Genomic DNA, 26975 nt, shown 5'->3' with positions numbered 1-26975 from the left:
GGGCTGCTGTCTATGGGGTCACACAGAGTTGGACACGACTGAAGTGACTCAGCAGCAGCAGCAGGTTAATAAAGTATGTTAAAATCAATGTCACCTTCTTCTTACTGTTTTAAATGTGGTTCCAAACACATTTTCAATTATACTGGGGTTGCTTATTGTGTGTCCACTGGCCAGCACCCAGATAGCTGTCACACAAGAAGCCCAGCACCATGGCTGGAGCCTGACTCACCCAAGACACGTAGTAATAGTACCTTAGTCACCAGGTGACCTGGAGGATATGGATCTAGACCAGGGTTTCCCAGTCTGAGGATTAAGGACAGAAGCCTTGGGCAGAATCCAGGTGGTCTATGAACTTTATTTGTATTTATTCGACTGTGCCAGGTCTTACTTGTGGAATGAGGGACTTTTAGTTGCAGCAAATGAACTCAGTTGCAGCATGTGGGATCTAGCTCTCTGGCCAGGAATCTAGTTCCCTGCATTCATTGAAAGCACAGAGTCTTAACCACTGGACCTCGGGGGAAGTTCCCTAAACTTTAAAATTTACATCTTTATTTTCACTAGTCTCTACCTGAAATTTTACCATTTCCTTCCATTATGAGTGTAGGCAACAAGCCACTGGAATATTAGCCGTACTTGTTTCTCAGCAGTAAAAATCAAAGTTATTTTCCTAACGCTTTACAGTTGTTGCGGGATTTCAAAATACCGCTTAATTTCATCACTACAACACCATTGTGGTAGTTATAAGACCTGCCACTGGACCTTATTATCGGGTGTGTTAATAAAGAAGCACATTTAATACTGTACCATAGATTTGCTTTTATATTTTGGTAAATATGTCTCGGTATAATTTATTTTCTTAAATGTTTTTTGGATGCTATTTCATATGCATAAAAACATTATTATTCTGAGAAGTGGTCCTTAGACTGCTAGAGGGGTCCATGGTGTGCACACGCGCACACACACACACACACACACACACAAAGACTAAAAACCCAGTCAAGGAAGACAAGCCATTTTCATTGGCAGGGGTACCGGCAGGCAGAGTATAAGGGGAACCCCCACCCTGAAGGGGCTGCCAGGACAACCTACGCTGCCCCCTGGAGATGCCTAGTGCCCTCAGTGTCTGCCCACGGACACTTCAGTTACAGAACAAGAGAGCATAGTATCGGATCCCTCCGGTTTGGTGCAAGGACGTTTTGATAGTCGCCATTTTGCGGTCCTAAAGAGCAGACCATCAAGTATTTGAATCCATTTTAGGTCACTAAATGATTGTACAACAGACATCCTTCCTATTCCATCCCTAATCTGTCTCCCATCTCAGAGCCTCACACTGGGGTCAGGGTGAACAAGACGCCCAGGAATGGGAGGGTTTACTTAGCATGGACATCGTCACCCTGCTCACTTAATTTAAATGCAGAGCACATCATGAGAAACACTGGTATGGACAAAGCACAAGCTGGAATCAAGACTGCCGAGAGAAATATTAGTATCAATAACCTCAGATATGCAGGTGACACCACACTTTTGGCAGAAAGCGAAGAAGAACTAAAAACTAAACTCTTGGTGAAAGTGAAAGAGAGTGCAACAGTTGGCTTAAAACTCAACACCCAGAAAACTAAGATCATGGCATCTAGTCCCATCACTTCATGGTAAATAGATGGGGAAAGAGTGGAAACAGTGAAAGACTATATTGGGGGGCTCCAAAATCACTGCAGATGGTGACTGCAGCCGTGCAATTAAAAGACACTTGCTCCTTGGAAAAGCTATGACCAACCTAGACAGCATATTAAAAAGCAGAGACATTACTTTACCAACAAAGGTCCATTCAGTCACTGACTGACTGAACTGTTACTTAGCAGGCAAGCAGGCACAGCATGCAATGTTCTTAGCCCCAGGGCTGGGCTGGGCTAAGGGTCTGAACCCTTTTGGGTTGGTCTGTGCATGACAATAATCCTGTTTTGGTTTTGCTAAACCCTCCTCTGGCAACTAGCCTGAGGGCAGGGCTCTGACAAAAGCTACAGAGATTGAGGGATTGATTGAGGGATTCTTCCCCATCAGCCAACTTCTCCCAGGTACCCTGAGCTACTAAGAAAAGGCCTTCGAGGAACTCGGTTGCACCCATGGAGCTCAACTACTAAGTGTATAAAGACAGTTGCCCCTCGCAGGACACCAGATGCCCAGGCAGTCCTGCCTCTGTGAACCAGCTCTCATTCAACACAGAGCAAAGCAGGGGCCCTTATCCCTACAGCACAGCTTGCCCTACACCACACAGCCGTTATGTAAAGCAGCCAACATTTAAACTAAATCCGTCAACTCCAGAGTGATTTCCCCCAACAGGCTACCTGAAACCAAACAACACTGAAATCAATGGGCAGAAGGTGGAAGCCCTTTTACAGAACTCAGCTGACCTCCAACTAACCAAATGCAATTTTTAAAAGAGGCTTGATTTTGTCTCCTCCTTCTCCTGTTCTCCAAGCCAGGCCCTGCTTCCTGTAGCTGCCAGAAAGAATCAGTCCAGTAGCAGCACCTCCACTTCTGTTACCAACACTGCCCTGGAGAAGCCCTGAAAGGAAAAGGGGCTTTTGCTTCCAATCCCAAGTCAAATCCACTGCAGACCTACAGCCCAGTAGTGGGATCTGGAGCCAGGCATTTTGCCTATGGGCCCTAGGTTCCTCATCTGTGGAATGAAGGGATTGGACTTCAATGGATGTGAAAGTTGGACTATAAAGAAAGCTGAGCGCCGAAGAATTGATGCTTTTGAACTGTGGTGTTGAAGAAGACTCTTGAGTCCCTTGGGCTGCAAGGAGATCCAACCAGTCCATCCTAAAGGAGATCAGTCCTGGGTTTTCATTGGAAGGACTGATGTTGAAGCTGAAACTCCAATACTTTGGCCACCTGATGCAAAGAGCTGACTAATTGGAAAAGACCCTGATGCTGGAAAAGATTGAAGGCAGGAGGAGAAGGGCACGACAGAGGATGAGATGGTTGGATGGCATCACCGACCCAATGGACATGAGTCTGGGTGGGCTCCAAGAGTTGGTGATGGACAGGGAGGCCTGGTGTGCTGCACTCCATAGAGTCACAAAGAGTCAGACACAACTGAGCAACTGAACTGAACTGAGTGATGATGGCCAACTTTGGGAAACACCACAGTAGATTGTAGCAATAGAGAAACTAACAAGTAGGAGCTGATGCTCCTGTCTCCCTAGTGAAGACTTTATTTAATAAAGATCTTCCAGACAAAAAAAAAGTCTAGATTTCTAGGCCCTGACAGCTCTCATAAAGAGCACGAGTCCAACAACCCAAGGCCATCTCCTGTTGAGAAATGAGTTCTACCACTAGATGGCAGACGTGTGCCAGGCAGCCTCATCCTACAGTTTGACCCACTTCGTAGCTTCCTCTGTAAAACTGGAGCAGGACCACATTGCTTACATACTTTGCAGGACTGAGGACTGGTAAAGTCCCAGGAGTTATCATCAAAGTCAGGAATTTCAGGAACCTGAAAAGAGTACATGGTGCACAGGGCACGCACTGATAAAGAGGAATCTGGAAACATCCTCAACTCTAATACCCTTGGTGAGAGCCTCCTGGGCCTGTCAGATAAAACCCCATGTGACACATGAGCCTGTAAGGAGAGGTTAGGCTGGCTTTCCCTGGCCCAGGGCAGTCAGCACTCAACTGTGGTGAAGGCCACTTCATCCTCACTCAGCAACACACCATGGGCACCTCATTGTAAAAGGGCATGCCAAGCATAGATTGCCCTGTATGAAAAATCAGTTTACGTAACGCACAATTTCACATTCTCCCGTCCATTCATTCGAGGAGATATGTCTGGATAAATCTTTGCTGTTGTTTTGTTGCTAAGTCGTGTCTGACTCTTTGTGACCCCATGGACTGTAGCCCTCCAGGTTCCTCTGTCCGTGGGATTTCCCAGGCAAGAATACTGGAGTAAGTTACCATTTTCTTCTCCAGGGGATCTTCCCAGCCCTGGGATCAAACCCCGTGTCTCCTGCATTGACAGGTGAATTCTTTACCATTGGGCCACCAGGGAAGCCCCGGATAAATCTTTAGTCCTGGCTCAAACTGATTCCACTGGCTAATTTGTTGTTTCAGTTCATGGTTTATTGAGAAGATAAACCATGGATAGTTAACTTCATGTTGGGTTTTAGCAAATGTGTCTCAACTGTTTTAAACTGCCCTCAGCACCAGATGATGACAGAAATTGATCTCTGTGGTCCCCTCCTCTCAAAGCTACCGTCCCACATCCTAGGTCTCCTTCCCCACCTCTCATCTGTAGATCTTTTATGCAGGTCCTAACAGGTTTCTTTCAATCTGAGTTGAGGTGGTTTGACTCCAGCAGCACTTACTCACTCATCAAACTAGTGAGTCCAGGCTGTGGAGCAGCAGGTGGCTCAAAGGACATTGTGACAGATGGGTGCGGAGGCAAAGCGAATGGCTCAAGAGCTCCACTAGCCTGCACCACTGCCCCTCCAGTTATAAGGAAGCAGAAAATGAGCGAAGTCCCAAGCAAAGCATCCAGCTCCAGACATGGTACACAGATCGGGGAGATGTGAATGCAATGCACAGAGAAAACTGGATTACAGCTAAAGTGATTACAGCTCACAAGGTCTTCATCTGCCCGCAGATAATCACCAAGCTTGATAACACACACCTATGTGTGATTTAAAAACATACCAGCCTTCTGGGATGGATTCCTCTGAAATTCAAGTTCCTTTGGACCCAAACTCCTCCGTGGGTTTGCTCTGTCCTTGGGACAAGTGGCCGGAAATAGCAGGGCCACTCTGCACGCAGATGAGGGTCATGTAGTGCCTGGGGACAGCGGGTGAAGGGACACGAGAAGGTGGGGGGCGAGGGGGGGCTGGGGTGCTACAAAGAGGGCAAAAGCCAATCATTTTAATTATTTTAAGATCTCTGGTGGTGGGTGGCCTAGATCTTTTAATATTGAGGTCGATGGTTATCTGCATTGATTGTATGACTATACACTAAATAGATATAGTCACTTAAGGTAATCACACACATGGATGTATGTGTATTCAGCTTGAAGCTGTTCATTGTTATAATGCCAAGTTTCCTCCAGCCAATAAGGGTTTAGAATGTTTTGTTTTGGCTTTTATTATTAAAGTTGAGGAAGGGACAGCAAAGGGAGGGGAGGGAGGGAAGACACTGCACAAACTGGATGACCTCAAAGGAAGCAGAGCCAGCTAGAGCTAGAGAACAGAAGTCTCCCAGGGACATTGGCCTGGCTTTCAGAGATGGAGCAGAAGTGCACGCATGGAGGCCTGCAGCGCAGCAGAGGATGGGGAAGCTTAGCGACAACAGGCTGGTGCCCATATCCAGCCAGCGAAGGCCTAGAGGGCTACCCTCCCGTCACCCGCTGGCCTCAGTCACTGTTCCTCCTGCACAAGCACCACAAAGAAGGCAAGAGTGGGTTCTTTTCTGTTCAGTCTTTATTTACAGCAAAGTACAGAGTATGTGGTCATTTAAGTAAGTGCTAACAAGTAAGTGCAGGGCAGTAGAAGGAAAAGGGGAAAGTGCAAGCATCTGAAAGACCAAAAAAAAAAGGCCTATGTCTCTATTTACCTACTCACCCTGTGCCTGAGGCAGGACCAGCCAGGCACTCACCACCTCTATGGGTGGCCGGACACTGCCTTGAAGCCAGCCCGCTGCCTGAGGAGGGCCACAGAAAGCGCAGAGACCAAGCTCAAGGCGGGGACTCAGCTCCAGACTCGCCCTGACGGTTTCCCGAGCATGCTCGTCTCACTCTCATCTGCTGGGACACAGACTTTGCCCCTCTACCCTCAGGTCAGGGGGAAGGGCAGGAGTGGCAGAGAAGCCAGCCCTCTCCCGAAGCCCAGCCCTGAGACCCGGAACCAGCCTTGCCTGCCTCACCCACGTGGTCATTGACAGGCAGCTGGGAGACTCCAGGGTAGAGGAGAACATTTCCCTGCAAGAGGCTACTAGTTCCTGCCAATGGCTCTGGGCCCTGGAGCAGGTCAAGGTTGCTAAATTAGGAACGCCGCACAACAGCAGCAAAGGAGGTGATGCACCAACCAGCTGGGCTCCGGCCCCTGCTGCACACAAGCCTGACCTCACAGCCTCCCAAGAGGCTGGCATCCCACCCTGAGCACCACGACAAGCATCCACGCCAGCCCAGAGAGGCAGCAAGCCAAAGTCCTTGACCGTCCAGCAGCCAAGACCACAGTGGGTTGTTGCGGTTCACAGGCTCTGAAGGGTGAACTGGAGACTTCTGCGGTACCCTCCACGGCCTGTTCTTCACAGACCATCGCTTCTCGAGGGCCCACCCTATCCACTCCAAAACCGATGACGCCTGAGTTAACAACACTGCATCTTCCTTACACACACTCCCAGCTCTCTGCTCCTGTTGGTCCCAGGGTGGCAGAAGTTCCATTAGCGTGAAGGCGTGTGGGACCAGGACTTCCCACGACACAGCGCCTGTTGCCTAAGCACATGGTTCTTGGACAACACCTGCACAGAGGGAGAAGCAGGCGCCACCGGGAGTCTCTGAAGGCAAGAGACCCCCATGTGTACACTACCAACACTGCCCTACGCTGCTCATCCACGTTGCCTCCCCAGACAGTGAACAGTATCCATTTCTGGCCTAATAATTATATCCGATGCTCCAGCAAAAACAGAGATCCAGTGGGCTTCCCTGGTGGCTCAGAGGGTAAAGTGTCTGCCTGCAATGCAGGAGACCCAGGTTCGATCCCTGGGTTGGGAAGATCCCCTGGAGAAGGAAATGGCAACCCACTCCAGTATTCCTGCCTGGAGAATCCCATGGACAGAGGAGCCTGGCAGGCTACAGTCCACGGGGTCGCAAAGAGTTGGACACAATTGAGCAACTTCACTTTCTTTCTAGTGGCTCTTAAAATACCAATTCCAGGATTTGCTGCATAGAAAGATCAAGTTCAAATAGATACCCAGTTGGCTAAATGCTGGGGTCCCCACAGGGTAGAGCTTCCTATCCCCTCCTTGCCCCAGACTTTCTGTGTCACAGAACCAGAGGAGTCATTAGCATGGCCAGCGAGCCCCCAGCCAAGAGGCCAAGATATCAAGAGGTGGGGCTTCCCTGGTGGCTCACACAGTATAGAATCTGCTTGCAGTGCAGAAGACCCAGGTTCAAACCCTGGGTCTGGAAAATGCCCTGCAAAAGGGAATGGCTACTCACTCCAGTAGTCTCACCTGGAGAACTCCATGGACAGAGGAGCCTGGTGGGCTACAGTCCACTGGATGGCAAAGAGTCAGACACCACTGAAGGACTAACACTCTGACTTTACCAAGAGGCAGGGCAGCCTGAGAACTGTTTCCTACCAAGGACAGGGCTACTCGGAGACCCTGGAGGCTTGGTCCCAACACCACGAGTGGATGAAAAAGCAGCTAAGTAAGTCAAGGCTCAGAGATGAGAAGACTCCATCTTCCAAGGCAGTAGGATAGACAGCCAAGGCACTGAATGGTTTGGCACCTGGGAGCTTCAAGTAAAGTTGAGCGTGCTACCCACCCAGGGGCCAAGGCTCCCTGAGACAGGGAGCGGCTGCCCCTGAACACAGACAGGCCCCAACAAAGCAGGAGGCCCTTGGGTCCTCAGGATCCTAACCCAGGCCTGCCATCCACCCTTCACCTCAGAACTACACAAGGCATGACTGGAAAGATAATCAATACTGGTTTGGAAATGCACACTTCAGAACTCAGCCAACCCACAGGGCACTGGCCTTCAGAACAGGCACCTTGGGGGCCTTCCCTTGCTCCAACTCAGCGGTTGCTACTCTCAGGGGCTCCTTCCAGAGCCTATAGTCCAGTCTCAGGGGTGGCAAAGCCCTGCTGCGGATTAGGTTTGACTTTTAGACAGAGCCCAACAGAGTTAGAGTCAAATGGAGTCCAGAAAAGGGGAAGCAAACCGGGTGAGGCTGAGCCTACAGGAACAATTCAATGTGACTGCAGTTAATGGTGTTGGATTTATCAGAATGGCTCCAAGGGGCTACAAAAGCAATGGAAAGAAAAGGGATCCCAAAATGTTTCAGGCTGTGGCAGCCACAAGGGTAGCCTATCGAGCTACCTAAGGGCGATAGAGTAAGGGCGTAGCCTATCGAGCACTGAGATTGTCAGACGCCGAGATTAAAAGGTTCTGGCTCTTCTGCAGTTAAAAGATGAGGCTTTAGAACAGTATACTCACAGCTCCTCCATCTCACTAGGTCCCCTGCTTCCTCTAGCCCTCCCCACCAAGAATCTTCAGGAATCTGTACTGCTTCCAAAGAAGGAAGTCTCCACCAAGAGGGAGCCTCAGGGAAAGCTAGAATTCTCCACCCCAAATGTTTTCAGCCTAAGACTCCAACTTGTAATTTAAAAACGCTACTCTTCCTCCCCGCCTCTGTGCCCAGCGGCCAGGTGACGTGGCTGCATGGTAAATAAGTAAATCCGCGTGGCCATGATACTGCCTGTCATGGCCCCTGCTGTCTTCACCGCGCTGCAAATCCCTCAGGGTGGGGAACAAACGCTACAGCTCCCTATACAGCTGAGCTCTCTGGCTGCCCTGGGAGGGGCTGGCTGCCAGGAGAGGTCCTCAACCAAAGTACAGGCTGCTAGGGTCCACTGTGCACCCCACAATCTGGGAGAAAGCCTGAGGACTATCATTGTGACCTCCCTGGAAGACGTCAGCATCTCAGATGCTACGATAGGCACAGTCCCTCTTTCCCCACTCTGTCAGGAAGCAACCCCACCGCATACCCACCAGGGAAGGAGAGAGAAGCCGCTCTGGTTTTTGGAAGTGGGTGAGTAAGGAAGGAAATAGCGAGCTGCCTGAGCAGCCAGGGGTGGGGTCGGGGCAAGAAGAAAACACAGAAGACTCGTTTCCCTCCGTGGGCTTCTTCCCTGAGTTTTTTAATTGAGGTCTTGCCTAATTTCAACTCAGAAAAAAAAGAGAGAGAGAGAAGAAAAATAAAAGAGGATCTCTTATCCACATTATCCTAAAGCTCCAGCTCCAAGAAGGTAGCATCTGGCAGGGGAGGTGATCAAAGGTCCCAAACTCCACTTCCAGTGAGTCGCACAGACGCGGAGAGCCATGAGTCCCGAGCCTCCCTTCCAAGGCCACCTGAGCCTGCCCCACCAGGCACACGCTGGGTACCAGGCCTCCGGTGAAACCCCAGGTCCAGCCCCAACACACTCAAGGACAGGCCCTCCTGCAGAATACTTACGGCAAACAGCTGTACAGTATTTGTACATTTACACAAAAATAGATCCTTTTATATATATATATGTATTTATAACTGGTTACACGTTGGACTCATAATTAGGCATCACCAGTAGTAGTTGGCACAGTTTGTCATTTAAGCTCAGGGTCAACTTCTGTTTCATTTCGTCGCTCCAAAGTACCAAAAAAAAAAAAAAAAAGGCATTTCATCTCCATGGTGTTTTCTTAAATACAGCAATGTCATAGGAAACCACATGTATAGATGCACAGTGCCTCCTGCCCCCTCCTCCGGCCCTTTGGAGACGGGGTCAGTGCGGCCGGCTGCTGGACTCCGAGGCCTGCCTCTTGCGGGAAGGGGTGTAGCCGTTGAGATAGCCATTGGTCTGTCGTTTGGAGAGCCCCCCGTTCAGGATGTCCTGGATGTGCTGCACGATGAGGTTGATGGCCACTGTGGAGCAGAGAAGGGCAGAGTGTCAGGGGCACATGGGGGTGGGGGCGGGGCTGCAGGTCTGTTTGGGTGGAGGGCACACAGGAACCGGAGATGAAAAACCGCTCCAGGAAGCCGGCTCTGCTGCTTGTGGGAAGTCACCCGAACTCCCCAGACCTCTATGGGGGCTAATATAACCCCACAGCAGAGTTCTCAGAGTAGGACAACCCGGGACACAGTAAGCCCTGAATGTGAGGCTTCTCATCAGGATGCGATCAGAGGCAAGAACTGGATGGAAGCAATCAACCCAAATTCTGCAGATATGAGGACTGGTCTTTGTTCTGACACCATTCCACCAGGGAACCTACCAGCTCCCCACCCCAAAGACAGGGAACCCCACAGAAGGCCCTCTCCTCCAAAGGTAAGACTGGACTCTCCTTCCTTAGCCTTAGAAATAAATCATATGCTTCAAGCACATGATCAATGTTAACATCACCAAAAACAAGACAAACATCAAGTGCTTTCTGGGGTGATGCCCCAAGAACATGGCCCCCCCAGGGTATTCTCCACGTTGTATGAGCTGAAGCCAACCATGAGGACACAAAGGCAAACCCAAGCTGAGGGCTGTTCTATAAAAACAACGGGCCTGTACTCCTCAAAAATGTAGCGTCACAAAAAAACAAAGGCTGAGGAAGGTTAAAGGAGTCAATATTAAGTGTCCTGGATGTGACGAGTGCACTGTGGCTTGAATGAAGTGAAATTTTCATTGCTGAGACTAACTCCCAAATGGCTCAGCAAAAAAATTACCTTTTTAAACAGAGGAAAACTGAAATAAATTATAAAGAGAATAGGAAAACAGGGTCTCCCAATTCAACTCTGCCCCATTACGCCTAAATCCAGAGATATTCCTACTTTCTAGACAAGGCAAAGCTAATGCATAAGTACACAGTGGTAAAAATCCTTCCCACCCCAGGAAAAGCTACTTTGAGCTTTCTAAATGAAATTAAGAAGGAACTCTGCTTTTACTAAAAAAACGGCCTTAGATACAAGGTGCCCAGGTATCACTGGGAACAGCAGCAGAAGGTATCCACCCCAGAGGAGCAGGAACAAGTTCGCGTCTGTCCCCGCTGATGTACACGCATAAGCACAGCGGCCTGTCCTTGAGGCCAGGTGTGTAGGTATGAATCCCTTTCTGGCTGCAGCAGCGGCCGGGGCCTCAGCCACACCTACAGAGCCTTGTTTGGTTACCACATCCTATCCAAAGTATAACTGACAAAGGGAGGAGTCGTGCCCAGGCATGGCACCCCACGAGGACTCACCGAGATTATCTGCACCTCTAGGAATGATCACGTCAGCATACTTCTTTGTCTGTGGAGAAAGATATTTGTAACACATTAGATGGATTGCAATGCGTTAAAGAGGAAAGCTGGCCCAAGCCCTTCTCCAAGGGAATGTGGAGAAAGGGCCAGCCTTCGCCTACTAATCCCAGAGGGCAATAATATGTTACTTCCAATGTAATATATTTTATCCCCTTTATCTAATTTGTAATAGATCAGCTTTTTCCTGAGTTCTCATTAACATTTAACACTTGTTCAGCTTACAACCTGTACAATGAACATGGTCTTGGAAACTAAATATATAACTGCCTCTTCACCACTATGAAAAGCCTCAATTCATAACACCCAGACTTAGGAAGAAGCAGTTCACCTTGGACTTCAACAGTTTGTCTAGTTGGAAAAAGTAAGTCCCACTGATGACCATTTTCTTCAGCTCTGTTATGACACAGCCTTAAAAAAAGAAAAAATAAAGCGCACAGTTTTTGGGTTTTTTGGTTTACTAAGACTTGGTGAACCATTTTACACACTACTGTGTCCTGGTGAGGCTGTGTAAACAATGCCTTAGGCCATGGGTCTGTACCCTGCACCATGTCCATACTACAGCTGTGGAAGGCCAGAGGCCCAGCGTGAACTAGGCAGACGATGTATCAGGCCCAAGCTCACACAGAGTGAGCTGCTCTTTCCTGAGCTGAGTGGCTGCACAGTGGGAGCTAGTAGAAACAACCTAGAAAATACTTACTTAAAATTCTGAGTTCTACTACAACAAAGTTAAGCAGCAGAAAGTTGGCAGTAAACTCTAATCTATGTCCAAAAAGAATACTTTGTATTTTTATTATTAAGCTAGAAAGAACAGAGAGGTCCTCAGATGGATGGGTAGAACTTCAGAGCACCACAGCCACCTCTGCCCTCTCCCCAGAAACCTAATCCTGTGACCCAGGCCTCTCCAGGGAATGAGCAGGGCATCAGGGTTACTCAGGCTGACTCACACAGCCCGCCTGTTTCCGGATCTGAAACAAAAGTCAAGTCGGTTTTGAAGCAAAACCTACTAACATACTTGAAACAAAGACAGCTTGGGATCTTATTTTTCCAGTACAGAAGAAAGAAGTTAATTATTAACATTAAGAGAAGTAGAAAAATCCCCACCCTACACTACTTCACAATAGCCCCACACGAGCCAGTCTCCCTAAAGGCATCAGCCAAGATCTGGCGAAGACCCAGCCTCTCTCACACTCTCAGGACTGAACTCTAAATTCTCAAGGAGTGAGAACATGGTTTAGCCAACGTGAAAAAGATGTATGAGGAGGTATGAGTCTCCTGAGCTGAGACTCTTTCCAAAGCTAGGTTCTCTCCCATGCCTTCCTCTTTCACACCCCACCACTCTACCTCTTGCCCCTGACAGCCTTCCCCAAACTTTCACCTTACTTTCCTCAGGAAGCTGGGGTGCTTCCTAGGCTGAGGGCTGATTCACTAAAAGCTGAACACTGCCCAGTCCCTACTCTTCCTTCTCTGAAAGTCATCTCACTAGAGAGTTCCCAGCTCATGGGGAGGCCTGACGAGCCTGGGCTAGGGTAGACATACAGGAAGCCTGCTCCTCCATGGTACACCTCCCCAAGGGGAACTTACATAGGGACAAGCTCAAAATAGGGCTCAAAGGTGGTGGCAGAAGAGATTCAGAAGGGAAGACTCTGCAGCTGAGGTCTCGTGCACCAACATGCCAACCGTCACAAATCTTCTGAAGACCCAAGTGGTCAAGTCTGTGCTTGGATATGATGCCTCCTTAATAAAATGCCTCCCCATGAGCTCACCAAGTGAGAAGTGTACAGCTTGCAGGAATATGGGACAGCAAGATCCTGAAGGACCACCCCGAAAAAGAGTGGCAGGGCAGAGCCCCGTGGTAGGAGGCAAAGCACCAGAGACTGCCCTTTCTTAGGACTCGACAGAGGAGCAGTCAGAGGAGCAAGTGAGATCCTGGCCAGGGAGCTCAACTGACAGACCTTTATTTGTTTCATTACATTTTAAAGACTAAATTCAATGAAAAACAAGAACACAACTCACTGGCAAGCAGAATTCCTCAAAGGCAGGCTTGACGAATGTAATGTACTGAGATAAAATCTGCTCAAGGTCCCTCCCTCTTTCGCTGATGTCCCTTAATACTAGAAGAGAAGGAAAAACAAGAATCAAGAAAACGGTGCATGAGTCAACACATGTCCGCCCTTCGCGAGGCTGATCAGGATCATACAAGCTCCACGAGGACTCTGGATGATTCACATGCCGGATTCCTGAGAGATCAAGAGCCGGTCAGCAGCAGCTTTGGGGAAAAACAAGTTGCATTTTCAAGTCTTGCTACAGTCAAATTCAGCTATGGCAAAACACTCTCTGAAATAAAAGGTTTCTGGGAAAGGCCATTAGTCTTCTCATTTCAAGCAACACTTGCCCCAAATAAAACTTCATTGTGCACCCTCCCAAAAAGGTAGGACAAACTCATAACAGGAAGGAGACTGGGCCGAGAGAAGTGGTGGGGCTTCCTGGCAAAAGGGGCAGGTTGCCAGGAGACGTCTCCTTTGCCCATCCTCATCCGATTACCCTTGCACGCACTCACCTGTGTTCAGGCTGGCAACCCTCTGTGGATGAGCCACCTCTGTCTGCCTGGCTCCCGTCCACACTGGGCCCCCCCCCCCCCACCGGGTGGAAGTATGGCAGAGGGCCCAGCTGCGGTCAGCCACACCTGCCCACCTCAAGCACAGAGAAGACCACTAAGAAAAGATGAGAAAACTATGGTGTCAGAAACCATGGGCCAGAGCTGTGAAGCAGCCCAGAGGGACCCAAACTTATCATCTTCCACCTTCTTCCTCCTTGAGGGTGGGGGGTGCTTTTAACAGAGTCTTTTGTCAAAGCACAGAAAAGAGACCAGAATCCTGGTTCTGCCTCCCTGGGCCTGAGTTTCTCCCAAACTCAGCAAGTGAGTTTGATTCCCATATCAAAAGCAACCCCTCCCTACAAATGTTTTCAATCGTGGCTATTAAAATCTTTCCTCCCACCCCCAGTAGGGTATCAATTTATCTACGATCATTTGCAGTGGACCCTTGGCTCCTCTCAATCACTTGTCAAGTAATCGTTTCAGCATGGGATGAAACTCACTGTAAACAAACACAGGGAACACTTGTGAGGGCACTGCTGGAAAGTTGTGTCTGTAAATAATTCTGTGGACATGTATGCACGCACACAGGAACACACGCACGTGGGGAGGGGCGGGAAACAGAGCTTCTGTGGTTACAGTACAGGCTGGCGTGAAGTCTGTAAGATCAGAATGCTAGAAAACTGTCAGGAAGACCCCATTCCAGAAACCCAGGTAATACACTGCTACCACCACTGACTTCCAGCTCCGCGATTCACAAGGGTCTTCCCCCCATGGGCCCTGCTAATAAAATGGTTGGTTGGTCCCTAACTTGTCAGGATTTGCCTCACAAACCCAGCTGCCTGCATGCCCAGCCCAGCCAGGAAATGGTCTTCTCGGGCATTTGGACATGGGGCCCTGCTCCAGCTGCTGCCGCTGCTCTGCCAGGGACACTCGGCGGCCAAGTAGAAGCTCCAACAGCTGCCACGTGGCTCAGCCCCACGGGCCTCCAGAGTGCGGGCCTGTGGGCCAAGGGGCTGAGCTCACCAAAACACACAGCTCCAGAGCAGAGGAGCCCGTGTGGCCTCCAGCTCTTCACATGTCTCCAGATAAAGCCCAAAGGAAAAAGGAAGTCAGACCAAAAGGGCATCAGAGCTGGGGGGGAAAGAAAGCAAGCACATGCCTGCACTTCAGCAGCTTTGACTCAAAACCGTATAAGAGCTTGATGTCGGATTTGTTTTGCAAGACATGCATTTCCCACAATTGCTGACAGCCTCAGCACCGTGCAAATCTCCATCCTCCCCACAGGACACACACGCACGAACTCTCCCCTTTCACAGTGCTCTGCCGCCGCCCTCAGCCCACGTCTGCAGCTCTCCTGTGCCTTGCGGACCTAGAGCATCACCTGTCATGTCACGGGAGTGAGGAACAGGAGGGGAGAGAGCAGGTGGAGCAGGTGAATCACACCTGCCTCTGCTCTGGAGCCCAAAGCTGCTTCTGGCCCCATCATCTAGAGTGATGGGGGCAAAACTGACCCTATTTGAATCCTGACCCCATTAACTACTACCTTTGTGGCCTCAGACAAAAAGCTCATTTTTCTTAAGTGTAAAGCAGAGACCACAATAGCAGCTTGTCTCACAAAGCTGCCACTTAGGAAGACTGGAGATATGCATAAGATTCTTCAGCACCATGACTGGCACGTGGTGTGCGTTCAGTAAGCCTAAGAGGCACGATCATGATGCTGACAGGACCTGAGGAAGCTCCAGGAGAGGGATGGCTCCCTGATAAAGCAGACCATCAGGAGGACACGAGCTGGGAACTCAGCTAAGCAGGCTGGACCCGGTGGGAGGTGGGGGGTGCAGTCCCGGGAGCAGCTGGGAAGGAGGGGGTGGGGCTTCAGTGCGGAGGGGAGGGCAGACACGTGGAAAGACAGGATGGCGGGGGGAAACAGGCAGACGGGAGGAGACGTCCCGCAGCTTCCACGCTGGAACAGGAGACGGCAGGGGGCCAGAGCGCCGTCCAGACACATGAACACGCAAAACAGAAGGCTTCGCCCACCTCTGCTCCCAAGAGCCTCCCATCCAATTACCACCTTAGACAGACGGCACCCCTCCTTGAGCCCGGGACAACTTGGGACCAGCTAGTTCACTACTCTGAAGTGCCCTCCTCCTCAGAGTCAGGAAAGGTAACCAAGCCAACCACTGAATCAGAACAAGGTCTTGGCACAAACCGGAAACTCCAGAGACTCAAAGCCGTCTCTGACCCCGGCACACTTGCTGCGGCGGGACAGGTCACCTAAGAGCGCCCTGCCGGGTGAAGGGCAGGAAACTCCAGGCCTGCTCTTCCCTGCCTGGCTTCCGCTCAGCCCTTCCAAATCAGCCTGTGCTGCTTCTGGTCAGCCAGAGCCAAGAACCAAATGCAGAAGGACCAGAATAAACACAGTTCCTCCACGGTTGTCAATTCCCTTTAAAGATCAGTTGAGGAGATGTGTTATTCTAGTAAAAGAACCAACTGCCTATGTCAAGGCTCAGTGAAGCCCTAATTCTGTGTAAGCTGGAGAGAGGGCCGTGGCAGGCGGGCCTGAGGCCAGCGGTCCCAGGGCCCACTGCAGGCCCTCTCTGGTCCTGGTCCAAGGGTAGGTTACACTCACACGGAGGGGAGGCATGGCAGGCTTTGCTGGGAGGAGACCAATCCCCTAGACATCAAGGGGCCCCCTGGGAAGGAAGGAAGTCCTTCCAAAGGCTGTGAGACTCCCTCCCTTCCACATGAGGGTCAACCTGGAGTGTGCCCGGGAGGACGTGACCCACAGACAGTAAGACCATGGCACTCAAGTCCCCAGGAATGTTCTGCTCCACAGCTCCTGACTAATCCTCCTTCCCTCTCCCTTACCCCTTCCCCGCCCCAGCCCACAAAGCATGTTCTCCGGTCCTACAGAGACAGAGAGTGAGTTTGTAGAAACAGCATTTGGGAAGCCCCACTAGACCAGCAGAAGGGTAACTCGGCAGTGGGTGACATGACAGGACGCAGGTCTGAAAGAAGGCAGTGAGCTGCCGCAGGGGAGGCAAGGGGTGCAGAACTGGCCCTGAGAAACCCCAGCAGAGGCTCTCCTCCATGTCACGGAAGGATCCTAGGATCAGGTCTTACCTAATCTATCCCAGAATTATCCATCTAAATCAGACGTGTCACACCACAAAATGTGGTTCCAATTTCCACATTTTTGTACTACTTCTCTCTCTCAGGCATCACTCCATCCCCTGGGACGTTAGTACCACCTGCTGGACTAATGATGATCTCAGCCCAGGTGTTACCAGCTCCAGAGGACATGTCTACTGAGGTTCTGACAAGTCCTGACAGAACACTAGGGAAAACAGAACATCAGCTACCCTCTCAAACGAAGCAGGTTTCTGATCTGCCACGTTGACATTTATCCACTAAAGCCGTCACCAGGCATTGCCTCTCACGGCACAACTATCCTAGGAGTACTAACCAGTCATTACATGATCCACCAGTAGGAAAGTAAGGTGCAAACTGATTAGAACACAGCCTGCTCCAAGTCACACATCGACTAAACAGTGAAAAGTGAAAGAAACTGCAAGTGTCAGTTGCTCAGTTGTGTCCAACTCCTTGTGACCCATGGACTGTAGCCCGCCAGGCTCTTCTGTCCACGGGATTCTCCAGGCAAGAATACTGGAGTGGGTTGCCATTCCCTTCTTCAGGGGATCTAAATGGTGAAACCAGAATTAAAATAAAGTCCAGTTCATCTGACTCCCATTTTCCCCCAGTGATGCCTCCCAAATCTGGCAAGCTAACATGGATATCCGAGCAGATGAGCTGGGAGTAGAGCAGCCTAGGCAGGACCTGGATTCATGCATGAAGTTATAAACCAGACCCTGGGATCAGGTGCATAAGAGATTCTCAGGCTCTAGTCTCAATTATCTGTCAAAAAAGACCATGTAATCCTTATCTGGCCTGTGTCATGACCCTAAAAAACAGGACTGTTTCCTTCATATTACCTATTAAAAAAAAAAATTGCCTAGGAGGTCACCAAAGTCACAAAGCTAGGGGGAGGCTCTGCTGGGACTAGAATTCTCTTCATTCCATCGGATTACCCTTCCCGCATGCCACCTGGGAGGCGAAGTACAGCTTCCCTGACTTGCAGAGTATGAATCCTATTACTTCTCAGGAGGGCAAATCCCAGGGACTCATTTCTCTAGACTCTGCCCTTTCCACTTACAGTCCTTGTGATAAGCACACTAAATTGGATAAACACCAAATTTGTTTCATGAACTGGAAAAGGGAAAACTTCACACACTTTGAGGTTGGAAGGCTTTGGGTTGGGGCTTACGAAATCTGAATCTGCCACTGACTTGCTCTGTGACTAAGGGCTAAGCCTGGAGTATCCTGTGTCCCTCCTCCTCCACATGATGGGGACTCAAACCTTAGTCACCCTTCATGCCTCCCTTCAGTCACTTCCACCGCACTGCCTAGGCTGTGTCCTGTCGGCTCCAACTCTGCTGGGTTCCCCATCTCTCCTCAGTGGTTCATGCCCCAAGATGCCACCCACAGACCTCAGCCCTCCCTGTCATCCAGATCAGAAAACAGTCCTAACCAGCCACAGTGTCTATTTTTGCAGCGAGTGCCTTCTCGGGTTGCCTACACCATCAGCCCACCACATCCACGTCCAGACTCCACTTCCCCCACAAGCCCTCTGGAGCTCTTTGCTCTGAGCCCCAGGGCTGAGTCCATGGACTCTGCTTCCCCCACAAGGCCTCCCGAGCTCTCTGCTCTACGTCCCAAGGTGAGTCCACAGGCCCCACTTCCCCCCACAAGGCCTCCCAAGCTCTCTGCTTTGCGTCCCAGGGTGAGTCTACAGGCCCTGCTTCCCCCACAAAGCCTCCTGAGCTCTCTGCTCTGTGCCCCAGGGCTGAGTCCATGGGCTCTGCTTTCCCCACAAGGCCTCCCGAGCTCTCTGCTCTACGCCCCAAGGTAAGTCCACAGGCCCCACTTCCCCGACAAGGCCTCCCGAGCTCTCTGCTCTATGCCCCAAGGTGAGTCCACAGGCTCCACTTCCCCCACAAAGCCTCCTGAGCTCTCTGCTCTGTGCCCCAGGGTGAGTTCACAGGCCCCGCTTCCCCCACGAGGCCTCCTGATTTCTCTGCTCTGTGCCCCAGGGCTGAGTCCACAGGCTCCACCTCCCCCACAAGGCCTCCCAACCTCTCTGCTCTGCGCCCCAGGGCTGAGTCCACAGGCTCCGCTTGCCCCACAAGGCCTCCCAAGTTCTCTGCTCTGCGCCCCAGGGCTGAGTCCACATGCTCCACCTCCCCCACGAGGCCTCCCAACCTCTCTGCTCTGTGCCCCAGGGTGAGTCCACAGGCTCCACCTCCCTGCCAACAAGCACTTCAGTGTCTTCCGCACACGCTCAAGGTGTTCAGAGGGAACAACCAACTGTGCTCCTGAGCTGGCTGGACAGAGTGACCAAAGCTTCACAGAACTTTCTGGACAGCAAAGGGCAACCGGAATGGGCAGATGGGACCAGCTGCCCAGAGCTGCCAGCAGAGGGTGTTCCTGCCCCAAGATGTGCTACAGTGAGTCCCCATCTTGACTGGACACCTATGGGGAAGTCATAGGGAACTAAGCACTTAGCCAAACTTCTCCCCAGCAAAACCAGAAGGTAAACTTATTTCATGTCTGTGACCTCACAAACCTTTAACAAAACAGTGAGTGAAACTAATCCCTTCTCAAATGTCACTTGGGCAGCAGGATGTCCCTGGGGCAAGGCTGACTGGCCTGGGCTGGGCCCCAGGGGCACAAGGCCACCGATGCGCTGTTGGCAGCTTCTGGGACGCACCTCTGCGGGAGAGCCGGGTGTCCGCATCTGTGTCCACAAAAAGCTTCATCTGGAACAGGTCTCGCACTTCCTGGGAGTAGAAGGCCAGGATCCCTTCGAAGAGCACCACGTCTGCGGGGTAGACAGTAACCGTCTCCTCCTTCCTGCAAACCAGAGGGCAGAAGAAGGGCTGGGTCAGGTGGGAGCAGCAGGGGAGGGGGAGTCTGGAGTTCCGTCCCCTGGACTGAAAGCAGGCTGAAAGGGTTTAAGCATAGCCTCACAGAGCGCTGGGACCACTATGGAGACCTAAGAATGAGCGCCAGTGCGGCTGGGCCAAGGCCTCCTGTAACCAGCTCTTTGGAGCTTTCACTGTAAAACAGAAACAGCAGGCCTACATCCCTCTCCTTGGAATTAAAAAAAACCTGCTGCTAAATGAAGAATAAAGACAGACAAAAGGAGATGTGAGCACTTTCCCCCCACCCCCCTGGAGGCATCCCTAGGAATGCTCTGAGTCCTGTCATGTATGGAGCCTCACACTCTGAACTTTCAAAAACAGAAATTCAGTTTTCTCCCAAGAAGCCCATCCCGTGCCCTCCATGCTGAGGCAGCTGGGAGGAAGACAGAAGGGGCCCAGGGAAAGGTGCGGATAAGAAAGCTTTAGACAAGAGACTGGGAAGGGGAAGGGTCTCTGTGGAAGGAGGAAACAGCCCCAGACATGCCTGGTTTGGCTCTCTTCCTCATCAGCAAAGCAGAGACACACAGTCATCCATCTACCCGCGGGGTTGGGAAGCCCAAGGCAGAGAGATACTAATGTAAACATGACTTCTCAAAAGCCGGGGCAGTGAAAACAGGTGGAGGGGCCTGATGGCGCCTAGCTCTGCCCTGCCTCAACTTTCACTGTACAGTTTTATCTTTTGCTTCTGTCCTAAAACCACATTGCACCTCATTTCAAAATTCACTGGAAGAAAAGTAAGGATACCACTGAAGGTTTACCACTGACCCTGACTGGCAGAGCAGCAGACATTTGTGAAGAAAACCAAATATTTATTTCAAAAGCTCCTTAAGATGATAGGTTTTATTTGGCAAATATAGGGAAGTCAGTAGCAGCTGCCCGCTAAGGAGGAACTTCCTTCCCATAAACATGCTTTGATTCTTTACTGGCTCAGTTCCTTGGGCTCGGGTCTAAATTTTAAGGGAGCACTGCTGGAGCAGCTACCAAGGTAGCAGAACATGGAGCATAAAAGACAGCAGAAAAGGGCCAGGTTAGAGCAGTTAGGAGACTCTAGAAGAGTGGTGTAACTCTTGATGCACAAAGAATCAACTGGGGAGCTTTTAAAAATATTTATTCCTGGACCCTACTCCCCTGGGGCTCTGATTTCATTAGTCTAGGGTGTAGCTAGGGCATCAGTACTTTTTAAAAGCTCCCCAGGTATTTCTTTCTCTTTTTTAAGTCATGAAACTTTATTTACTTAACAGCAGAGGTTTGCAGTATATTGAGCAGATAAAAATACCAAGAGAAATTGCATCCACATTCATATTGGAGATACTTCTAACTTCTTTATTTTAGAAACTGACAGATAAAGAAGGAAATGGAAAGTCTGAATAACACAATTAACAAAAATATGTGGTTTGAGCATACACACGACTTTGTACAAAACTTTGAAATACAACTGCAGCAGGCACAAAAATTAACTGTCAGGCCACAGTGGAATATTAATCAATTCCAAAAAGTAGAACTCACTTGTACTTTTGTTTTTTATCTATCCTGTTTGGGATTGTACGGCATGAAATCTATGGATTTGATTTCATTAGTTCTGAAATAAAATTAAGCTGGTATCTCTTCAGATATTGTCTTTATTCTCTTCACTTTCCTCTGATTAAATATTTTTCAGGTCTGAACTATCTTCCACGTCTCTTAATCTGTTTTGTTTTTTTGTTTTTTCTGTCTTTTTCTTTCTTCATCCATTAAGGCATTCATGCATTAATGGAGGATTTCTTCAGATCAATCCTCTATTGTCTGAATTGAGTTTTTTTTTTCCATTTGGCTGCTAATACATTGACTGAGTTTGAAAATTTTGCCATTGTGTTTCCCATTTCTAGAAGTAATTTCTTTTCTCATACTTATACATTATTTTTTTTTAATTTACATTTGCTTCTTCCAATTTTATTAAGATATAGAGCACTGCATAAGTTTAAGGTATACACATAATGATTTGACTTGTATTATGAAATGATAACCGTAATGGGGTTAGTGAACATCCATCATCTCATATAAAACAAGTATCGAAGAAACAGAAAAAAAATTTTGTGATGAGAACTCTTAGGATTTACTCTTAACGGCTTTCACCCAGAACGTACAGCAGTGTTACCTATATTGTATTGTATATTACATCCCTAGTTCTTATTTATCTTTACAGGCTGGAGCATGGACCTTTTGCTGATCTTCATCTAATTCTCCCTCCTTCACAAACCCTATCTCCTCGTTCCCCAACCCCCTATGGCGGTAGCAATAATCTCTTTTTCTATTAGTTAGTCAGTTTGTTTTTCTGCAGTATAATCAAGCTACAATACTATGTCAGTTGCTGGCACACAACACAGTGATTTGATATTTCTATACATTTCAAAATCATTACCATGGTAAGTCTAGTTATCACCTGTCACCACACAAAGATATTGTTATTGAGTAAATTCCCCACACCGTACACTTCATACCTGTGATTCATTTATTTGGCAGCTGAAAATTTGTACCTCTTAACCTCCCTGACTATTTCTTTTTCCCTACTCCCTTAACTTCTGGCAACTACCAGTTTGTTCTCTGTACCTATCAACTCTTATCTCTGTTTTCTTGTTTGTTCATTTGTTTTGTTTTGAGACTCTACGTAATACATAAAATCATACAGTATTTGTCTTTGGCTGATTGATTTCACTGGCGTAATACCCTCTAGGTCCACCAATGTTGTCACAAATGGCAAGATTTCAGTCTTTTCCCCAGCTATGTCTGCAGCCAGGGTTGAGACATATCAGTCTCTGGGATAATGTCAGGTACTGGAAAACAGTGCCCACTGTGGTTCAGGATAAGGGACCAAACTGGGCAGAATTTAGAAGCAAGATGGACAGAAAAAGAGATCAACAAGTGAGTGAAATAATGAGTAGTCTCTAGACAGCTGGCCTAGGCCAAGAAGAGGGTGGAAAGGCTCTGCTGGGAAACAAAGAATATGTGTTTTCCTGGGATTTCTAGGGTTCCATCTGGAAAACACACACACTGTGCTTACACAGACTGACACTGTCTGGCAGTGCTGATCGGCTTGCCTAACGGATAAAGACTAAAAAGACTGTTGACTGTTTCAATTCAGTCATGCCTCTTCAATCCTGGGACAGTAAGGAGAACAGAACTGCATGCCCCATGGGTGGTGCCCCTGGAAGCTGGAATCAATCACTTCCCTAATCTACATGAAGGTCTGGGTGGGAGAAAATTTTGAAGCAGTTTAGAGCTAAAAGCAACATTTATTGAGCAACTACTAGCCCAAGATGGAGAAGGCAATGGCACCCCACTCCAGCACTCTTGCCTGGAAAATCCCATGGACGGAGGAGCCTGGTAGGCGGCAGTCCATGGGGTCGTGAGGAGTCGGACACGACTGAGTGACTTCACTTTCACTTTTCCCTTTCATGCATTGGAGAAGGAAATGGCAACCCACTCCAGTGCTCTTGCCTGGAGAATCCCAGGGACGGGGGAGCCTGGTGGGCCACCGTCTATGGGGTCACACAGAGTCGGACACAACTGAAGCGACTTAGCACTAGCCCAAGATGTGCCAGAAGCCACATACGGCGCAAGGTCCTGTTTAGGAGTTTGGAGATGGGCTGTGAGGTTCACATAAGAAACCTGGAGTATTAGAGCATTTAGGATAACCTAGCACAACCTTCTCACTTGAGAATTATTCCTTACAGTAAAGAAGGGGAAGATCAGAGAAAGGTATTTACAGAGAATAGGTGACTTCTCAGTTTTCGCCCGACATTCATTTGTAGTCATCACAAAAAACCCAAGGCTGGAACGGGATCAGTTAACCCTGAGTGGCTGGGTCCCTCACAAGTGGCCCTTGAGAGCTGGGGGACTGTTGGGGTCTTAGATGGTCACAAAGCCTCAAAGAAGAGTTGGACTCTGGGCCACTAAAGAACAGGATTTTAAAATAAAAGATATGAGAGCAGAATTAGGAGAAAAAAGTAAAACATGTCTGGATGTGCAACTCTGTGGGGTTTTTTGTTACTCCGTGAACTTGACGGAGCCCATGCCAAGAAGATACTCATCTTCACCTCTTGCACCTGACTACACTGGTCAGGCCTGAACTCGTCCCAGCTCCCCTCACTCCACTCCCTTCCATCGGGCCCTTATCGGTGTCTCACCTGGGCCACTCCAAAGGGCTTCATAAACAGCACTGTGCATCTTCTTTTCCTGCCACAAGAATGACCTCTCCACTCCTACATAATAGCCGTCTTTGGCTCCTTACCCCCAACACATTTGCACCCTGGCTCTAAGGTCTGTGCCCTTCCTGATCTGAGGCCTATCTACCTCCCAGCCTGCTCCACCTCCTGCCACTCTCCCCACATACCGACCCCCTTCCCTCCATACCCAACCCACTGCAATCTCCCACCAAGCTTGCCCCTGAAATGCCTCCCTACCCATCACCTTGGAGATCCCTTTCCCAATAACTTCTCATGCTTTTCAATACACAGTTTAAGTATCACTTCCTATACACGTACCTGCTCTAACTACTCCAGCCTCCTTCTTCCTTTACATCCCTCCACGGGCCTGTGCCTTAGCTGTCAGGCTGCAGGTTAATTCTGTAGTAGTGCCCCACCCTAGACCTGAAAAGGGGGTGGGCTTGACTGTCTCTTGTCACCACCAATCTCTGCTAAGGCTGCTGCTGCTGCTAAGTCGCTTCAGTCGTGTCCGACTCTGGGCGACCCCATAGACGGCAGCCCACGAGGCTCCTCCATCCCTGGGATTCTCCAGGCAAGAACGCTGGAGTGGGTAGAAACTACAATTTCCAGAATCTCTTTCCCTAAATGGTCCCAGCTACTTTGCCAAAGGAAAACTTAGAAGATGAAAGTGAAACAAAATCTAAAATTTTTAGATCATAACAGCTAGACAAGGAAACTGTGGACACTCCACACAGAGGCTGTGGGGACTTCCCTGGGGGTCCAGTGGCTAAGACTCCACACTCTGGATGCCCCCCTGAATCCTTGGTCAGGGAACTAGATCCCACATACTGTGACTAAGAACCTGGTACAGCCAGGAAAAAAAAAGGCTGTGGGCCCAGATGCAGCAGATTCATGGACTTGGCATGAACACAGTTTCTCTTCCAGGGGCCTAGTCTGCCATCAGTGGGAACTGACTTCTCTGATTCTCCACCTGCAGCCTCCCAGATCCTCGCTCTCCCAGCCCCTCATTATTTATGTTAGTTCCAATTTCTATCTAAACATCCCTCTATTCCTGCACAGTCTGTAGAGGCAGATACAGGAGGCGTATCTTGTTCTTTGAATGTCAGTAGAACTGGGTTCATAATAGGAAGTGCTTCCATAGATACCAGAGAGGTATGAAGGTGAGCACCAAAACAGCTGGACTTGCCATCACAATGTGCTATCTCTTTTCTCCTCCTCCAACCAAACCTCTGCCACACCCTCAAGTTCTGAGAAAGTTCCAGAGAGCAGCACAGAATGTGTGAGCTAAACTGCATTAAAAGCTGAGATGTGTCCTAAAGGAACACACAGAGAGATAAAGATCGGGCTTTTAAATGGAGAAGCAGACATAGAGAATAGACTTATGGAAGTGGGGAGAGGGGAGGAGAGGGCGAGATGTATAGAGAGAGTAACATGGAAATTTACATTACCATATGTAAAACAGATAGCCAACGGGAATTTGCTGTATGTCTCAGGGAACTCAAACAGGGGCTCTGTATCAACCTAGAGGGGTGAGATGGGAAGGGACGTTCAAGAGGGAGGGGACCTATGGCTGATCCAGTGTTGATTCACACTGATGACAGAAAACAACAAAATTCTGTAAAATAATTATCCTTCGATTAAAAAATAATTAAACAAGATTAGGTTTTTAATCATAGAAATATTTGGTAGTAACAGTTGCACAAGATCTAATTTCCCATTTAAGGGGGGAAAAAAAAAAAAAAACAACTCAAGACAGATCAAGAAGATAAAGGAACTAGGAAAGAAAATGAAAAGTGGGAGGGAGAAACTTTCAAAAACACAGCCCAGAGCTGAAAGCAACACTTACTGAGCCATCACTAAGCCCAGGATATGAAGCAGCTGTACATGGCCTAACACACCGCTTGGGAGTGTCAGCTGTGCCTGGGAGGCCCCAAAGTAAGCAGAGAGCCCTGGGCAGCTCTGAAGGAGCTCTAGGCCAGCAGGAAGGAAATCCTCCAGAAGCCCCTTTTCACTGCTCAGAGGGGAGGAGGCTGTGATGAAGTCAACCCACTCCTCTATTGATCAGGAGCATTACTGCTGTTGCTCAGATGCTCAGTGTCCAACTCTTGGCGGCCCCACGGACTGCAGCACGCCAGGCTTCCCTGTCCTTCACTATCTCCCAGAGTGTGCTCATACCCATATCCATTGAGTCGGTGAGGCCATCCAACCATCTCTTCCTGTCGCCCCCTCTCCTCCAGCCCTCAATCTTTCCCAGCATCAGACAGAATCTTTTCCAATGAGTCAGCTCTTTGGATCGTATGGTCAAATTATCAGAGTTTCAGCTTCAAACAGACGCATGGAAACTGACAAACGGAAGGACAAATCTGACCTGACTGAGAAGATCCCTAGAGGGCCTGGTCCTGGTGACTTCAGGACTCTCACAGCTCTCCACACAGCCCAATCCGAAGTGAACCAGAGAGCAGAAGTAACAGCTTCCTTGTTCTTCTTCCCGTTCTTCCTCCACTCTGCCTCGCTTTTTATTCTAGGAACATCTTGGGCATGTGAATAAAGATGAATGTGCAGTCCCTCACCTGAGCTCAAATTCACAGATCCGTCCTTCAGGGTAACAAAATAGGATGATCATGATCGGACTGTTCCAGGAACCACCTGGAACTGTTGGAATTCCTGACCTGTGTATCTGCGGACACCCTGACGTCACTGCCCCACCACAGACAGGATGCAGTGGGCACCAGGCGGCGGGAGGGGACAGGAGACTGGCACTTCCGAGGAGCAGCAGGCAGCAATCCCCAGCCCAGAACAGCTCACTTACCGGGAATGGGAAACAAAGTCGTACACGGGAATCTGGACAGTTTTCCCTTCCGTGATTTCTTTGAGTGTCTTGAAGATGAGTTCATTGTCAAAGGCATCTGAAGGAAATCAAACTGTTAAGATGTTTGCTAACTGTAAAATGATTTCTCCTATAATGATGAACAGGCATCCCTTTAAGCCTGTTTTCTACCCATATATGCATCACACCCTAGATAAGCATCCCCTCTCCCCAAAAAAGTCTAATTTCAACCCAAAGCAGGATGCAAACTCCCTACATTTCAAACCAAAATGTGTGAGTTCTG

General features: G+C 49.2%; 1 protein-coding gene across 3 annotated transcripts in view; it reads right to left on the bottom strand.

Annotated features, from left to right (window-relative positions):
- Window positions 1–5446: 5446 nt before the first annotated feature.
- Window positions 5447–26975, bottom strand: part of UCK2 (uridine-cytidine kinase 2) — a 78158-nt gene continuing 56629 nt past the window's right edge. For 2 of the 3 annotated variants that reach the window (XM_086393854.1, XM_086393855.1), the window contains exons 3-7: window positions 26675–26771; window positions 19450–19592; window positions 13043–13140; window positions 10970–11018; window positions 5447–9671 (exon numbers count right to left, since the gene is read on the bottom strand). In XM_086393854.1, coding sequence (XP_086249980.1) covers window positions 9532–9671; window positions 10970–11018; window positions 13043–13140; window positions 19450–19592; window positions 26675–26771 — 527 coding nt within the window. In that variant the 3' untranslated portion in view covers window positions 5447–9531. Of the gene's footprint in view, window positions 9672–10969; window positions 11019–13042; window positions 13141–13586; window positions 13741–14125; window positions 14303–19449; window positions 19593–26674; window positions 26772–26975 lie in introns of those variants that run through there. The other variant, XM_086393856.1, reaches the window with a different exon arrangement.

The sequence above is a fragment of the Bos grunniens genome, chromosome 3 (assembly GCF_055505025.1).
Source record: "Bos grunniens cultivar Pamir isolate PY7600 chromosome 3, Bosgru_T2T1.0, whole genome shotgun sequence".
Classification (NCBI taxonomy): Eukaryota; Metazoa; Chordata; class Mammalia; order Artiodactyla; family Bovidae; genus Bos; species Bos grunniens.
Note: the sequence above shows the minus strand (reverse complement) of the source record. Positions and strands in the feature narration are given on the sequence as shown.